Here is a 19,305-nt window from a genome sequence, read left to right on the forward strand (position 1 = left end):
TTTCTTCAACACTTCACTCGATCACTTGACATCTTGTTACTCATTGACTTGCTTGAGCGGGTGCCAGTAACGTCTCCATTCATCCCTGTCATGTGTTAATGTAGCCCAATGGCGTCTGCTCATTCTAGGAACACGAAGAGCCTCAAACCAATCATTCAGGGTCTTGACGAAGAAGTCTCATAGGTGGGCGGCCACGGATCTTTTGATGTCCCATGGTATCCAGTCATTAAAGGCTCTAGTCCAGCGGTCCTCTCCAATTCCCATTACGTGTCTAGCCCACACATAATTTTTGACGCTTTGGCAAACGAGACAGCGTCCCTGATTCTTGACCGTTGACAGAGGTCAGAACTCCAGATTCTTTCACTCATTTGAGTGAAGTGTGATACTCCAAGAATTGGTCTTTCAATTCCTCTTTGGGAGACCCAAAGTCATGTTGACTTCTCGACCTAGGTACATATAACTGTTGCATTCGGAGATGTTCGTCCCATTGAAAGTGAATGGAATGTCAGAAACGAGACCTTTTCTCATAAACATTGTCTTTGTGAGATTCAGCTATAGTCCCAACCTTTCCACACTCAAGGTTGAAGTCGGCCAGCATTTGTACCGCTTGGCTGATGTTTGGTGTTATAAGAATTATGACATCAACAATTGTTGGTTATTAGGATTTATATGTGTTAATAATGGTATTATGAACATAGGTGTACGTATATTCATGCATATCTGTATTTACTTAGAAATAGTGTTCTATTTATTGATTTTGTTTCAAGGTCACACCCTATGGTATTCAGTGCTTACTTATGCCTCTGCAATGATTACTCCTGATGGGATCAAGGGATCATATATGGCACTTGGTACAAAACCTCGGTCAGAGGCATATAATCCAAGTGGTCTAGCTGCTATGCTATCTCTGTGCCTTCTTGAATGAGTGTTTTAATATTTTGTAAGTAACCACCTATGAACAATAAATCTGGATTGTCAGTTTCTTTTAGTAACAGTTCTATATCCTTGCAAAATGTCATTGGAAATTTGAAAGGAAATACAGTTAATCTGTATAACACTTTAGATAGGATGGTCAGTTTTTATAATGTTAATTTTTTTAAAGAAGCCAATTTATTTTATTTATCATTTTTTCTTTTTTGGGTCACACCCAGCAATGCTTAGAGGTTATCCCTGGATTTTCACTCAGGAATTATTCCTGGCGGTGCTTGGGGGACCATATGGGATGCCAAGGATCAAACCCTGGTCAGCCGAGTGCAAGGCAAACGCCCTACCCGCTGTGCTATTGCTCCGGCCCCTGTAATGTTAATTTTTAACTCATGACATAAATATTTATTTATTCACCTTCCATTCTCCTTTTTATCATTGTTGTTATAACTAAAGTCACAGACACTTGGTTGTGGTGCTCACATACTTTGGTGCTGTGGTTACACTTGTCGTTTTGGTGTGTGCACACTTTAGTTATTGTCAGAAGCTGCACATTTTTGTTGCAGTGTTTGCATATACATACCTGTTTGACACGTACCAGAAATTACAGACTTTGTTCTCATGTCAGGGATTCTAGTGGTAGGTCCACTGTAATCACACTTTCTTCACCGTGGTGTGGGAAATTAAACTCAGAATAAACACAGAATTAAATTAAACACAGAATTGCAAGGCTTTGAAACAGAGATTTTAAAAAAAGCCTGGGACCAGAGTGATAATACAGTGGGTAGGGCATTTGCCTTGCACGCAGAGACCTGAGTTCAGTCCCCAGCATACCACATGGTCCCCCAAGCACCACAGGAGTAATTTCTGAGTGCAGAGCCAGGAGTAAACCTTGAGTATCGCTGGGTGTAACACAAAAAGAAAAAAAAAGAAAAAAGAAACCGAGATAAGCCTGGACCACTAAATCTAGGGTTTTGGTTGTTTTGACTGTGCCAGAGATCAAATCCATGATCTCACACATTAGAGGTATGTGCCCCAAATGTATTATATAGAAATTTACCCCCTTTATTCTTTTAGTGAAGCCATTCAAAGTGATCCAACCCAGCTGCATCTGATGCTAGCGTACATGCATTGAAAGTACAGACGATCATTTTTGTCTTCCTTCGTTGTGGCAGCCTAGTTCGGCCTTGAGATTTTATCAACCTCTCCTTTCTCATCCTTCTCAATGCTGCCATATTGGTGACACCTTCAGGGTCAGGGGAATGAGACCCATTGTAATTATTGGTTTTGGCATATCAAATACACAACGGATAGCTTGAGAGGCTCTGCCGTGCAGGCAGAATACTCTCGGTAGCTTGAGAGGCTTGCGAGAAGGATAAAGGCTTTTGGGGCGACCTCTAATCACCCTTGTAGGTGTTACCATATTTGAACCCTATCAAATATGGTACGGCAATTCTAGAAGATGGGTATTTAGTGTCTTATAATGTGTCGTATGGCCGCTTTGCGGCGGCGCGGGTCTGGAAATCGTCCTGGAGTGTGGCAGCGGCTGGGTAGTGGAGGTTATGGAGGTAGTGGAGGTATGCCAGTGAGGTATTTATCTGGCACCGGTAGGGATAGGATGGGTCTTCTGTGTGCAATCCAATTCCTGGGTCTCTGGTGGTTGGTGGAAGCAGACAGGACAGGGTAGGGTGGGGCTCCTGATTTTAATCCCTTTGTGACCTGTGGTTGGTGGGGGCAAGCAGAGAATCTCTGTCCCTGGGTCCATTGAGCCTGGAGTCCAAGGTCTCAGAGTTCCGCTTATCTTGTTCTGTGGGGCTTCAGTCGTGCATGAGTCTCAGCTGGAGTGGCCACGTGGGTCTGGAAATTGTCCTGGAGTGTGGCAGCGGCTGGGTAGTCGAGGTAGTGGAGGTCGATGGTAGTCGCCGTGCCTACCATGGTGACCAAGGGTGACGGGGAATCGCAGATCGCACGCCCCCATGGCGGCGGCGACCCATTCGAATGTCTGCACCACCTTTATTAACTTTATTCCTAGGAAACAAATTATTTTCATGTGACAATAAATGGGATTGTTTTCTTGGTCTCCTTCTTAGTTTATCCTTTATATGTAGAAATTGAGCCGGGTTTTAGTATTTGTTTTATAACACTGCTACCTTTCTATGTTTTATTGTGACTAATAGCTTTTAATGGGGTCAGCACCTTGCATGTAGCCTGCCATGTTCAATCCCCAGCATCCCATATGCTCCCTTGAACATCGCCACTAACATGGAGTACCTCCGAACTATCATCATATGTGGCCCCACAATCCAAAATCACTTGATCACTTGATACCACGTTACTCATTGAATTACTTGAGCGGCTGCCAGTAACGTCTCCATTCATGCCTGTTGCGTGCTAGCATAACCCAATGGCATCTGCTCATTCTAGGAACATGCAGAGCTTCAAACTGATCATTCAGGGTCTTGAATAAGAAGTCTGACCATTTTGTAGTTGGGCATCCATGCAAGGTTTTGATGTACCGTGGAATCCAGTCAGTAATGGCTCTAGTCCAGCGGTCGTCTCTAAACCTCATTACGTGTCCAGCCCATCTGATTTTTGATGCCTTGGGAAATGAGACAGCGTCCCTGATTCTTGAGCGTTAACGGAGATCGGAACTCCGGATTCTATCTCTCATTTGAGTGAAGCGTGATACTCCAAGCATAGCTCTTCGATTTCTCTTTGAGAGACCCAAATAGTGTTCTTCTCCTGTTTTCGTAGGGCACAGGTCTCTGAGGCATATGTTAATGCAGGAAGAACAGTGGAATCGAAGAGATGTGCTTGGAACTGGAGGTTCTTTGTCCTCATAGTTATTTCTTCAACTCTCTTGAAGGCATTCCAAGCCGCTCTCTTCCTCCTGCATAATTCAGGTGCCAGGTCATTCATCACGTTGATTTCTTGACCTAGGTATATATAACTGTTGCATTCAGAGATGGTGGTTCCGTCGAGAGTGAATGGAACATCAGGAACAAGACTGTTTCTCATGAACATTGTCTTTGTGAGATTCAGTTGTAATCCTACCTTTCCACACTCACGGTCAAAGTCGGCCAGCATTTGTGCTGCTTGGCTAATGTTTGCTGTTATTAAAACAATGTCATCAGCAAAGCGGAGGTGGTGTAGTTGCCGACCATCTATCTTCACTCCCATTCCTTCCCATTCCAGTTGTCGCATGATGTTCTTGAGGGTGGCACTGAAGAGTTTTGGTGAAATGGTATCAACCTGCCCAACCACTCTCTTGACAAGGATGATTACTTCTTTGTATAATGGTGAGATCCTGACAGTGAATCTGTAATAGAGCTCACAGAGGATACTGATATATTGAGTTTATATGCCCTGATTGGCTAGGGCTTAGAAGACCGCTTCTATCTCAACAGAATCAAAGGCCTTCTTTAAATCACTGAACGTTAGACAGAGTGGCATCTTGAACTCCTGAGAAACCTCAATGAGCTTGGTTATCATGTGGATATGGTCGATGGTGCTGAATCGTTTTCGGAACCCAGCTTGTTCGCATGGTTGTCCTTTATCGAGTGTCCTGCCAATCCTATCCAGGATGACTCGAGTGAACAGTTTGTAGATGACAGACAATAGGCAGATTGGGCCATAGTTGCCAATGTCGTGGATGTCCCCCTTCTTGTATAGTAGTACAGTCCTGCTGGTTTTCTATTGGGATGGAACCTTGCATTCAAACAGCTAGCATATGAAGAGCCGAGCCAGCGTATTGATTAATACTGACGGTAAGTTCTTCAGGTATTCAGGTCTGACCTTGTCTGGGCCAGGTGCTCTTTGTTTCTTTAATGACAAGATGGCTTGTTGGATTTCAGAAGGGAGAACATTGGGAACGACATATCGATCCTGCGGAATTTGGTATGTGGGCAAGTGGACGTGTCTAATAAAGAGATCTGAGTAGAAGTCATGAATAATCTTCTCCATTGCCCTTCTGGAAAATGTGATAGATCCATCAGATGTCGGAGGGCAGTCATCTTGGTCTTGTAGTTGGTGAAGGACAGGCGGGTATTACGAATGCTTTTCCCGGCTTCTGCCGCATCTACCAGTACTGGTGCTCTCCTGTCTTTGAGGTCATCCTTGATCGCCTTTCTGCACTGTTTTGCCAGCTCAGACGTTCGATTGCGGTTGAGTAAGGCATGTGCCAAGCCACGTTGGCGAATAAGCTCAAGAGTTTTCGAAGACAGGCATTTTTTGTGGTTATCTCTCTCTTGTCATTCCTTGCACAATCATGTAGGTGCTGAATCATTCAATTGTATTCCTCATCAATGTTGTCAATGACGGCATCTTCCCATGTTGCTGCAACAGAGCCAAAGAGCTCCCAGTTGGTGGTCGTTCTGAGAATTCTCTTATTAAACTTTGCATTCTTTTTTCTCCCCGTTATATGGTAGAATTTTGCATGAAGGAAACGGTGGTCCGATCCCGTTTGGAATTTTTGGACAACAGCAACATCGGTTAGGCAAAACTGTCGATTGAATATGATGTGGTCTATTTCGTTGTGGAACCGTCCACTGGGAGACTCCCATGTCCAACGGTTAGATTCAGCCTTTTGGAACTGTGAGTTACCATGGAAGGTCTTGGTTGACATGATGAACTCAGACAGTCTGTCACCCTGTTCATTCCATTCTAGGCTATGGGTCCCAACGTGTAGTTCATCGGCTGATCTTGGTCCTATCTTGGCATTAAAATCACCGACAATGATCTTGTAGAAGGTGTGGTCTTCTTTATAGAACTTCTCCAGCTCCATGTAGAACGTCTCTATTTCTCCTTCACCATAATTTGATGTTGGTGCATAGACAACAAAAATAGAAACTGCATCTATTCAAGTGTAATCATCCGATTCTGGTTATTAGGCATTCGAATGTGTCAATGCTCATGGCTAAGTTTGTGTTGACAAGGCAACACCACCAACACCTCTTTTGTCACATGTTCCAAGGAACAGTTCTTCTCCAGTGTTGAAAACTGCGTGATGTGATTGATGTCTTCTCGTTTCGGTCAGACCAATGATGTAGTACTTGATCTTTCGCGCTTGTACCATCAGGTCCTCAATGGATGCATCAGATGCCAGCATACGTGCATTGAAAGTACAGACAATCATGTTTGTCTTTCTTCGTTTTGGCAGCCTAGTTCGTCCTTGAGATTTTATCAGTTTCTCGTTCCACGTCCTTCTCGACTCTGCTGTATTCAGGGTCAGGGGAATAAGATCCATTTTTTTTACTGGATTTGGCATATTGAATATACCACAGATAGTTTTCCAAGCTTTGACGTGTGGGTGGGATATTCAAGGTAACCTGAAAAATAAATAAACATAAATAAAAAGTCACATGGCCACATTTGCAGCTGCGTGCTCCTGGGAGCTTGGTGTGGTAATCTCTGGATCCTGGTCGTTGTTGGGGTTACACGGCAGTTGGTGGGTGTAACTGTCTAGCTACTGGAAGGTCCAGTCCCAAACCGTGCAGGCTTGGAGATCTCAGCCCCGGGTCCCACACACCTGGGTTCTTCTGTCAGTTCCTTTATGCGTGAGACTCATCCAAGCGTGTGGAGTGTGGTCTCAGCATGACTTTTTCTGGGTCCCGGAGGTCTTCAGCTGTTGGGCCCTGGTGAGGACAGTCAGACACGGGGTAGGAGACTCTGCCTTGTTCTCTCCCGGGAGCTTGGTGTGATAATCTCCAAAATACAATCCAAAATACAAGTCTTTAAATTATATGCAGATTGCCATTGTTTTATTTACTTTTCAGCTTGAATCTGTTTCTTTTCTTTTTCATGCCTAATTTCTCTGTCTAGAAGCTCAAAACCTATGTTAAATAACAGTGCTGATAATTTGACTCTATTTTAATTTTATTAGTGAAACACCATGAGGTACAGTTGTAGACCTACAAATTTCTGTGCTTGGGTTTCAGTTATGCAATACAATGATAGTTTTGGCTTGTGCCTGATCTCTGAGAAAAAAATTTTGATTTAACCATTAAATGTGATGCAAGCTGTGGATTTTGTCATATATAGCTTTGAATTCATTATTTTATAATCATTTTATTCTCATTGTTGATATTTTTAAAATCATAAATGGATGTTGGATTTCTCGGAATACTTCTACACATTTATTTATATGATATGATTTTCATTTTCTTGTTTAGTAGCATTGTAGCACTGTAGCACTGTCTTCCCATTGTTCATCAATTTGCTCGAGTGGGCCCAGTAACATTGTGAGACTTGTTGCTGTGTTTAGCATATCGAATTGTGAGACTTGTTGTTACTGTGTTTGGCATATTGAATACGTCACAGGTAGCTTGCTAGGCTTTGCCGTGCAGGCGAGATACTCTCAGTAGCTTGCCGGGCTCTCTGAGAGGGGCAGAGGAATCGAACTTGGATCAGTCAGGGTTGGCCGCGTGCAAGGCAAACGCCCTACCTGCTGTGTTATCGCTGATTTTCGTTTTCTTGTTTACTAATACACTAAATTTCTTTGTATATGTTTAAGATTGTTGAATCCTGGTATGAGTCCCACTTAGATTTAGTATATACCTCTAGTCTCTCTGAGGAGACAAAAAGAACCCTGTGAAATTTGAGGGCACGGACTGTGACCTGGAGCATCTGGGCAAAGTTCTTCAGGAAAGTTTATGTAATTACCCGTACTTGTAGCACAGGTAGCATACATTACTTTAAATATCATTTCTTAAGAAGTTTAAACTTGGAGATAAATAGGTTTGTTATGAAGAAGTATTTGCTATGATACTGTGCTGACATTTTGTAAGATGCTCCATTGAGAGAAAGTGGTCAATCTAATCAGATATTGGAACTCTCTGTTACCTTTTTCAAAGTTATAACTTTATTTTATTTTCCCAAATTTTATTTTACGAAAGCACTGTGATTTACAAAGTTATTCATAGGTAGGTTTTAGACATGGAATGTTCCTTCACCAACCAGTTTCATATTCCCTCCACCAGGTTCTCCTTTACCCTCACCCCTTTCATCTTGACAGGCACCTTTTTAAGTTTTTGAAATTAAGATTGGATCTCAAGATTCAGTGTTGTTGACTCTGTGGTCTGGATATTTAGCTCTATCATTCCTCAACACCAACAATGTACCTTGACCCTTGCCCCATAATCTTTTCCTTCTCTTGCATCCTCTACTCTTTGTCTTTTCTTCTCTTCCCTACACTTTGGAACCAATGGTGATCTAGGCATCTGCTTTTTAAACCATTTTATTTCCTAATACAGTTACTCTATGTACCAAATATAAGTGATCTCATTCTATGTTTATACATATTCATTTGAAATGACACTTTCCAGTTTCATCCATGTTGCAGCATATTGCATGATTTCATCATTCCTTACTAATTCCATTGTGTATACATACCACATTTTCATGATCCAACTGATATTCTAGGATGATATTTCTTCTAGATCATGTTATGACATTGTCGTCAACAACATGATGATGTTGGACATCTAGATTAATTCCAAATCTTAACTACAATAAATAAGGTGTACATGCATCCTTTTGTACTAAAGTCTTTCAGTCCTGGGGGAAATGACCAAAAGTGAAATTGATGAGTCCTGTGGCTCCTCATTTTTTTCTATTTTTGTTTATTTTTTAATTGAGTCCCAGTGGCATAAACATTTGCAAACTTGTTTATGATTACATTTCAGTCATATAATATTCAACACCAGTCCCTTCACCAGTGTACTTTTCCCACCATCACTCCTGCCAATTTCCCTCCCTTCCCCCTCTTCCCATCCCACTGCCTGCCACTATGGCAAGCACTTTTCTTCTCCTTCTCTCTCTCTCTCTCACTCTCACGCTCTCGCTCTCTCTCTTCTCTCTCTCTATCTCCTTCTCTCTATGTCTTGCTCTTTACTTTTTGGCCCTATGGTTTGCAATACTGATAATGAAATGTTATCAGGCATATTACTTTACTTGTGCCCTTCACCTCTCACACACCCCTGTAGCAAGCTTCCAACCACCGACCAGTCTTCCTGGTCCCTGTTTACCCTCATCGTGGATATTAGTCCCATACATATATCCCACAAATGAATGAAGCCATTCTATACCTCTCTCTCTCTGCTTCTTGCTCATTTCACTAAACAAGATAGTCCCCATGTCAATCCATTTATAAACAAATTTCATGACATCATCTTTTCTAACAGCTTCATAGTATTCCATTGTGTAGATGTACCATAGATTCTTTATCCATTCATCTGTTCTTGGACACTCAGGTTGTTTACAGATTCTGGCTATTGTGAATAGTGCTTCAGTGAACACTGAAGTGCATATGATGTTTTGACTGTGTGTTTTGGGCCTCCAGGATATATTCCCAGGAGTGATATTGCTGAGTCATATGAAAGCGCTCAATATCTAGCTTTTTGAGGAATGCCCATATTATTTTTCGAAAACGCTTGCACCAGTCAACATTTCCAACAACAATAAATAAGAGTCCCTTTCTCCCTGCATCTGTGCCAGCCTGGTTGCTTTCTTTCTTTTGTATGTGCTCCAGTGTCTGTGGCGTAAGATGATATCTCATTGTTGTGATTGCATCTCCCTGATTATTAGTGATGTAAAGAATTTTTATGTGTCTTTTAGCCATTTGAATTTCATCTTTGAGGAAGTTTATATTCAATTCCTTCCCCATTTTTGGTGGGATTGGATTTTTTTCTACCATTGTCCTACATAACTTTGATATTAACCCTTTATCAATATTGGGTAAATAATTTTTTTCCGTTCCAGGGAGTGTCTTTGTATCTTAAACACTGTTTCTTTGAGATGCAGAAACTTCTTAGTTTCATGTAGTACAATTTATCTTTGCTTCCACTTGCTTTGGTCAGTGGTGTTTCATCTTTGAAAATGCCTTTAGCCTTTAGCTCCAATGTTGTAGAGGGTTTTGCTTACATTTTCTTCCATGGAACTTATGAATTCTGGTTTGATATTAAAATCTTTAATCCATACAGTTTTCCATAGGAGTTGAACCAGACAGGATTCCCATCAGCAGTGCATAGGGTTCCTTTTTCATCACATCCCTGCCAACACAGATTGTTTTTAGATATGTGCCATTCACACAGATGGTATCTTATTGTTGTCTTGATTTACATTTCCTTGATAATAAGTAAAGATAAGCACTTTTTTCATGTGCTTGTTGGCCAGTCATTGGTCTTTCTCAGAAAAGTCTCTGTTCATTTTTTTGTTGTTGATCTTTGTGAGTACTTTATATATCCTTAATATTAACCCCCTATCTGATATGTTGACTACAAATATTTTCTCACATTCAGTTATCTGTCTTTTAGTTTTAGCCCATGTTTCTTTTACCATGCAGAAACTCTTGATACAGTCCTATTTGTTTATTTTTTATTTGTTGCCTTTGACAGTGACATTATTACATTAAAAACACCCTTGAGATCCAGGTTTTGGTTCATTATGTCTATATTTTCCTCAAAGTATATTATTTCTTAAAAAATTATGCAAAGTTAAAATCATCCCAAAATTTGAAACAAAATTGAATATAAAACCATATTTATCATATAAAATATTGAATTATTTCCCAAATATCATTAGGTTTTGATTTATTGCACAGATTTCCTTATACAAAGGATCTGTTTTCACTTTTATCAATTCATTTCAAATATTTTGAGTCTACATTGTTCTATTACCAAATCAATAATTCCTTAATTTTCTGAGTCAGTAATAGTAGTTAGAGAAACTCTGTCACTTGTACACTTGTATAATTTGCAATTATATCAGACTATCTATCATTATAGACGGCCATGCAGACTGACATATAAGTGAACTCCAGTGGTAAAGAGGTAGCAGTAGAAACAGTTGCAGTGGAAATAAGTGGTGCCCTAATACTCCTTTTCTAATTTAGATAGCAAAACAAGAGGTTTGTCAATCTTATTTAGTTTTGCAAAGAGCCAGAAATGGTTTTATTGATTTGTATTGCTATGATATATATCTGTGCATTTAAATTCATTGAATGTGACATTGTTTAATAACATCATTAAATATTTTTATCCAGTTTTATCTAACACACTTCATGTTATAGAAATAAATACAAGGTGCAAGAAAATGTCCATTTGAAAACTGAGGAAAACAGAGTAAGACTTTGTTTTGAGGGTTTTGGTTTTCTTCGCTGGGGCAGGGGGTTCACATCAATGCTCAGGGGCTATTTCTGCCTCTATTCTCAGGAGTTTTTCCTTGCAGTGCGTAGGAAACTATGTAGTTCTGGGATTAACAAATTACAGTCAAAGAGAAGGAATTATAAAATATAATTTAGCTTCTATTATATGTTCAAAGTAGCCTATCACATATCATCTAATGATCCTCTCTATATAGTATCTTTTTATTTTATTATTGCTATTTTTATATATGTTTTTCAGCTACAAGACCGCACTCAGTTCAGTGATCGAGACTTAGCTACCCTTAAGAAGTACTGGGATAATGGCATGACAAGCCTTGGCTCTGTCTGTAGAGAGAAAATTGAAGCAGTTGCAACTGAATTAAATGTTGACTGTGAAATAGTTCGGGTAAGACATTTAAAAAATTTTATGCTGTGGTTGATGACTTTCATAAATGAAAAAACGGTTAAATATTTATGAGTTGTTCATAAACCATGCCATCACTAAAGTGAAAAGCCACAGATGGGGAATAAAATATTTAATGTATATATCTGAAAAAATTTTATCCAAAACATGTAAAGAAAATTGGCACTTCAATCATAGAAAGAAAATAATGCAACTTAAAAATAGACAAAAAGCACCATAATGCCCAAAAGGAGAGAGAGATTGAAAGAGAGAGGGGAAGAGAGAGAGAGAGAGAGAGAGAGAAAGAGAGAAAAGAAAATTTCCTACTACAAAGGCAGGTGGAGGGAGGATTTGGGGACATTGTTGGTGGCAAATGCACACTGATGAAGGGATGAGTGTTGGAACATTATATAACTGAAACCCAATTATGAATAACCTTGTAACTGTGTATCTCACTGTGATTCATTAAAAATTAAAAATTGGCAAAATATTTTAATAAACATTTATCCAAACAAATTATACAAGTTCCCCATATACCCTATAAATATGTTAACATAATTTACTATTTTGAAAATAAACCCCCAACTTTGTGACTCCTTGATATCATACCTAGTGACTATAAAATATAAAATAACACAGAGGGTAACAAGTATGGTATCAAGTTCACTCTAGGAGTGTAATAAAAATTATACTTAGATTTTCATAAGAGCACTGTTCATAGTAGACTAAAGTCTATGTAGTACCTGACAAAGCAAATCAAATTTCATCAAGTAAATTGATAAGCAAAATACAATACATAAAATGTGATACTTTAAAACCATATAAAGTAATGAGATACTTAACTATATTATAGAATAGTTTAATCTTGAAACCAAATATTATGTAATTGCATTTATAGGAAATGTCCAGAATAGACACATCTATAGAGATAGTAAAGTAAAGCTTTACTTTACCTTATAGTAAATCTTTTGCCATAATCTTATGTATTACATGAAATACAATGTACTAAATGAAAGCATTTTGGCATGATTAAAATATCTTGGAGTTGGTGGTGATTGTTGCACATTTCTGTAACTATATTAAAATATTATTTTACACATTGAAAATGCAAATTGAGTAATTCAGTAGCAGTTTAAATTTATCTGAGCTAGCTGGAAATACTTCACACATACTGTATGATAAATAATACATTTAAATTTTATATGAAAACAATACATATAAATAGTAGAGTACATGGCTGGTGTATACAAGGTCCTGAATTTTATTCTTAGACCACATGTACCTACAAACACCATCAATATATCCCTGGTTGACCTAGGATTTACTTGGGCCCATACCACCAGATTGAGTTCTGTCAGTAGTATTTCTTCCAACACTGCTAAATGTGACTTCTCTTAAAAGAATAAAGTGACTAAAATTTATATTGATCAAAGACCACTATACTAACGTATTAAGATATCTTTACTAATAGAATTGTCTTTTGGGATTTTCAGATGGTTGCATGAAAATTATATTCCTGACCCTATTAATTTTCATTGGACTTAAATAAAAGGTTTAAACATCAAAAAATATATATATCTGCTTGTGAAACAGTAGTTTCTATTACATATAAAATTGTTTATATGTGGGGCTGGAGCAATAGCACAGCGGGTAGGGTGTTTGCCTTGCACGTGGCCAACCCAGGTTCGATTCCCAGCATCCCGTATGGTCCCCCGAGCACCACTGGGAGTAATTCCTGAGTGCAGAGCCAGGACTAACCTCTGTGCAACGCTGGGTGTGACCTCCCCCCCAAAAAGCAAAAAAAAATTGTTTATATGTATAATTTCCTCATAACTATTATAACACAAGACACTTAGCTGAAAAAACTTTTAAAGTTTTCTACTCTTGAAAAGCCAGAATATTCTGTTGATTAGAAGAGTCTATAAATGTCAGTTAGGTCAAGTTGGTTGATAGTGCTATTCATGACTGCTCTATTATTATTTTTATGTTAACTGAATGTAAGTTACAATATCTGTTTATAATTGTTCATTTGTCTATTTCTTCCTGAAGTTTTATTGCTACTTTATATAATTTATATATGTCATTAAGAATTTGATATTGTTATGTCCTTGTGACTAAATGGCTTCTATATTCCTGATTTTAAAAAAACAGAATATTAAACTAGTTAACCAAGAATTATTACCTGATCAGTACTAATTAGGTAATCTTTCTAGCATTCTCATAAGGCAAAATAATTGTACGATCCAATCTACTTTGTTCTCTAGTAAAGTTTTCTTCTGCCTTTGAATCATTCTCTGTAGTTTTTAATCTGTTAGATTGCATTCCACCCAATTTGAATTGATTTTTTTAAATAAACTCTTAAAAAGACAAGGAGAAGATATTCGTAAAGATGTGGCCAAAAAGTACTTTTTTTTCACTACTTTTGAGAACGTAAATTAGTAAATCTATTTTGGCCAAAAGCATGTAGATCCATCAAAAATGAGATTATAAATACTGTATTATATAGTGGTTATCTCCTATATGTTTATCCACATAATTATATTAAAATTATAATCTTAAGATATGAATGCACCCATGTTATTGCATTATTATTCAGAGTAGCTAATCATGGGAAATACCTCTTCTTCCATTGAGGAGACATAATTAAAGAAAGTGATATGCATATGTTAGTAGAATAATCTTCATGTTAGTGGCATCTTGCTATGGATATAGGAATAAACATCTGACTGAGCTAAACTTTGAACATTGTTTTATTTCTCCAAAATAAGGTGTTTCTACAAACCCGGACTGTTGCTCTGGAAACACGGAGAGTTCTTAAAGATGGTGCCTCTACTCCATGTTTATATAACTTCTAGCTAAGAACATGTCCAGCAATGACATAGGACTTTGCAGTGTTGCAATTTTCTGACTGATTGTATATTCATTTCATGGTTTACGACTGCAATAGATTGCTTGATGGGTGGCAGTAATTTAAAGGGACACTAATTATTTGCTTAAGGCTAAAACAATTAGTCTGGGGTGTTAAGAAACATTTGAGAATTGATGTACTCTCCCAGAATAAAGAATATTAACATATATAAGCAATTGTAATATAAATAGGATAAAAAACTGATAAAACCAAAATATGTACACAATGGATAAAATTTAGCTATACAAGGTGAAATTTTGTCAATTGCATCAACATGGGTGGATTTAGAAATAAAAGTATAACTAAGTGAAAAGATTGTATCTATTAGGTGTGATAAAGAAAATTATAATTTCCCTCATATGTGTAAGTAAATACAACAAAGAATGAACAAATCACACTGATAAGTGAAACGGGGGTAAGAAGTTAAGGGAAATTATCCATGGAGTGGGTAAATGAAATTAATGGGATTAATTGTATGGTGATGAATGAAAGTTAAATTTTTAGGGATGAGCATAGTATAACACTTAGGATGGTTATTATATAAATATGTGTACCTTATAAATAAATGTTCCTTTAATTTCAGAAAAGGATTTAGATAGTATAGGAGGTTTATATTCTGATAAATCTTTGACATTCCTCTACATTTAAAAAATAAAAGCATTCTTATGGCACTTTACCACAATAAAGCTGATTGGATTAGCACCTTTGACTTTCATCCAGTGAGTTAGTTCCAGCAGGGTCAGTCTAGTAGGAGTTTATTAGAAAAAACTGAGACAAACACACAAATATTGCCCAACATTTAGGGTTCCCTGAGTGATCTCACAGGCTGGCCATTTATTCAATATATCTTTACCCTACTCTAGTCCCCAACATATGAGTCATTGCTTATTTTAACAGAGACATTAAGCACAGTTAGTAAGCACATCAAAATTTAGTGGGTGCCTTCAGTGTAGAGGTTGGGATATTTCACATAGCCAATAAGCAGACACCCTGAAAATATAGAGTCCTGGCAATATCTTATTCTACTTTTGCCCATGTTGCCCTCTATATTTGAAAGGCACTAAATTGTTTTATTTCATCCTTTCCTAGGCACATGGGCATTCCCTTATTTTACTTTAAAATGGCCTACACTGTTTTACTCAGAGGACTAACCTGACATTGGGTTTTTTGTTAGACAGATAACTTCCTACAATTTCAAACACTAGTTGATTTATGTAGTGTAAAAACTCCTAGCATGACTGATTTCATGGCTTATTCAATGTAAACTTCTGAAGAAATGCTAAATATTCATTTTAGCAAGTATGAATAGAGTTCAGCGAAAAATGGGGACTCATACTAAATCAAGAGGAAAAGTGCAAATGACAAATAAAAGAATTTTTTTTTGATTTTCATGTATTTATTTGATATCTGCATTTTCTCTTCCATGAATTATCTAGCCCTGACTTTTTTTTTATTTTTATTTATTTATTGAATCACCGTGGGAAAGGTTACAAAGCTTTCAGGTTTAGGTCTCAGTCATGCAAATATCAAACACATTTCCCTTTACCAAAACTTACTTTTTACCATGAAGAACCCCAATAAAACCCCACCCCCCACCCCTCCCAGTCCCTGTGGGGCAGATGAATTCTAGTTAACACTCTATCTGCTTTGATTAGATTCATTGTTTCAATAAAAGATTCACCACTATTATTTAGAGTTTACCCCCCCCCCAAAATCAGACATGCTGAAAAAGCATTGTGAAGTGATTTGCTTTCTACAGCTGGGTTCAAGAATTAAATGTTGGTTTTGGATTTCTGCTATTTTACTTATTGACCCTGGAAGTATTTCTACTGAAAGTCAGATAGTTAAGAAATTGGTTTCTGTGCTCTGGAGACGTGGCCGTGCTGGAGAGCCGCTAGTGGGGGGCAACTGGTGGCCTCGGTAGGGTGTGAAGGGCGGACCGAAACGCCCCCCTTCCCATGAGGTTTTAGTCGGCCCCAGTCCCCCGGTTCATACCTGCTGTCCACAAGGCTCCCATGCGGCCATCATCTTTCTTTCCAGAGAGGAGAAGGCGACTGGGGCAACACCCTTTCCCCTCCGGGCAGACCTGATGGCCTGGATTAACGCATAGTCCGTTCACTTTTCTGCTCCAAGCTGCCGGGTTCTGCATTAAGTCCTTGTGCTTCTGGGGCTGTGGCCGTGCTGGAGAGCCGCTCACAGGGGGCAACTGGTGACCTCGGTAGGGCGTGAAGGACGGACCGGAACGCCCCCCTTCCCATGAGGTTTTAGTCGCCCCCACACCCCCAGCTCATACCTGCTGTCCACAAGGCTCCCATGTGGCCGCCATCTTTCTTTCCAGAGGGAGGAGGGCGGAAGGGACCAACACCCTTTCCCCTCCGGGCAGACATGATGGCCTGGATTAACGCATAGTCCTTTCACTTTTCTGCTCCAAGCTGCTGGGTTCTGCATTAAGTCCTTGTGCTTCTGGGGCCGTGGCCGTGCTGGAGAACCGTTCATGGGGGGCAACTGGTGACCTCGGTAGGGCGTGAAGGGCGGACCGAAACGCCCCCCTTCCCATGAGGTTTTAGTCGCCCCCACTCCCCCGGCTCATACCTGCTGTCCACAAGGCTCCCATGTAGCCGCCATCTTTCTTTCCAGAGAGGAGAAGGCGACTGGGGCAACACCCTTTCCCCTCCGGACAGACGTGATGGCCTGGATTAACGCATAGTCCTTTCACTTTTCTGCTCCAAGCTGCCGGGTTCTGCATTAAGTCCTTGTGTTTCTGGGGCTGTGGCCGTGCTCCAAACTTAACTATGATTTTCAGAGAGAAACGTTGGGTGGTTTACTTCCCATGGATCACTTTGTATATAGAGAGATGTCGCACGGCCACGTAAGCGGCCGCACGGTTTTGAGGAAAAGTCCTAGTTCCTGCAAACTCGAGCTGTGGTTGTAGAGGCTTCTGGTCACCAGGGTTCCATCTGGGGGAGGTGGGATGCGGTACCTACCCCATCTGGGGCTTCCCGATGATCTCGGCTCTTTTTGGAACCTGTGTTTTTTTTTTCCTTCCGGATCTGTGGATCCCGCCCTCCATGTTGTTTTTCTCTTCGGCTGAATGCTCTAAATATGGCACTGGGCGGCGGGCTGTGGGTGTGACTTCTGGAGTCTGAGGTTACCTGGGAGTTGTAGTCCCGGCAGATTTGAGGAAAAGTCCAAGTTCCCGCAAACTCGGGCTGTGGTTGTAGAGGCTTCTGGTCACCGGGGTTCCATCTGGGGGAGGCAGGATGCGGTACCTACCCCATCTGGGGCTTCCCGATGATCTCGGCTCTTTTTGGAACCTGTGTTTTTTTTTTCCTTCGGGATCTGTGGATCCTGCCCTCCATGTTGTTCTTCTCTTCGGCTGAATGCTCTAAATATGGCGCTGGGGGGCAGGCTGTGGGCGTGACTTCCGGAGTCTGAGGTTACCTGGGAGTTGTAGTCCCGGCAGATTTGAGGAAAAGTCCAAGTTCCCGCATACTCGAGCTGTGGTTGTAGAGGCTTCTGGTCACCGGGGTTCCATCTGGGGGAGGCGGGATGCGATACCTACCCCATCTGGGGCTTCCCGATGATCTCGGCTCTTTTTGGAACCTGTGTTTTTTTTTTTCCTTCGGGATCTGTGGATCCCGCCCTCCATGTTGTTCTTCTCTTCGGCTGAATGCTCTAAAAGAAATATTTTTGTGTAAGAAATGATTTTTTATACTTACATGAAGAAAAAAGTATAGAGAATATATATATATAAAACAGATTTCACACAGTACTGTTCTTGTCAAAATAAAAGAAGTCCTGTTTAGAGACTTAAAAATTGCTTTTTATATCCATATATGAAATATATCCTTTATTTACTGAACATATGGTTACAAATTATATTTATATATTACAGTATTATAAATGCATTGGACACATTTGTATTCTAAGTAATTTGTTGTTTAGTAAGAGGATAACACAAGAATACAAATGACTTAACTTGAATTGGAGTGGGGCCATAGAATAAGGATCGTTAGCAGAAGCTAAGAACAGGGTATATGATACTATTTTCATTATTTTTATTGTTTTGGACCAAACCTCTTGGTTTTCAGGGCTTACTCCTGGCTCTATGCTCAGAGGTCATGCTTTGTGGTGCTCAGGGCAATATATTCAATGCTGGGAAATGGACTAGCGTCAGCAGAAAGTCCTTTAACTCTGAACTTTCTCTCCAGCACTGGTTCCTTTTCTAAATTTATTATGTTTAAAATATATTTATTGTTATAGGATCACCAAGAATTATACAGTTCTAAAAAATATGCATGAATAATTTTTAGGCATACAATATTCCAATACAAATCCCTTCACAGTGTTCACTATCCTCAAAAAATGTTCCCAGTTTCTTTCCCACCCAAATTATCTGTTCCATGTTATTTCTCTAACTTCAAATTGTTCACTGACTAGACACAGACCCAGATGTGACACAGCAATAGAGCATTTGCCCTGCATGCATGAGAGCCCGGTGGATTCCAACAAAGGCAGAGAGAGAGAGAGAGAGAGAGAGAGAGAGAGAGAGAGAGAGGAGATGAGATTGCTGGTTTACATTTACTTATAATTAGTTTATTTCCATTTGTGACTGCAAGAAAATCTAATGTAACAGACCAAATGTGATTAAACATCACTGGTATTATTTTCACACAATATTTATTTACAGTTACTGAACCCTACCACAAAAAGCATGTATGGACCTCCACCACAGGTTCATTATGAACTTCCTCATGTCACCTTGCATCCTGTCATCATGCTCCCCCCTCACCACTGCAAAAAAAACCCTTCCCAGTTTTCAGTAATAGTTTTAGAATCCAAGGTCAATCATTTGTCATTGTTAAATACTGTCTATTATCTTCTTTGATGTTTCTATATTCCAGATATGTATATGATAATTCATTATTT

At 39.4% G+C, this 19,305-nt stretch overlaps 1 protein-coding gene across 1 annotated transcript in view; it reads left to right on the top strand.

Moving 5' to 3' along the window:
* Nucleotides 1-19,305, top strand: part of HDX (highly divergent homeobox) — a 296,641-nt gene that overhangs the window by 190,594 nt on the left and 86,742 nt on the right. The window contains exon 5 of the mRNA XM_056124159.1: nt 11,325-11,471. Within this exon, the coding sequence (XP_055980134.1) occupies nt 11,325-11,471 (147 nt within the window). The remainder of the gene's footprint in view (nt 1-11,324; nt 11,472-19,305) is intronic.

This window comes from Sorex fumeus, unplaced genomic scaffold (assembly GCF_029834395.1).
Source record: "Sorex fumeus unplaced genomic scaffold, SorFum_2.1 ptg000050l, whole genome shotgun sequence".
Lineage (NCBI taxonomy): Eukaryota > Metazoa > Chordata > Mammalia > Eulipotyphla > Soricidae > Sorex > Sorex fumeus.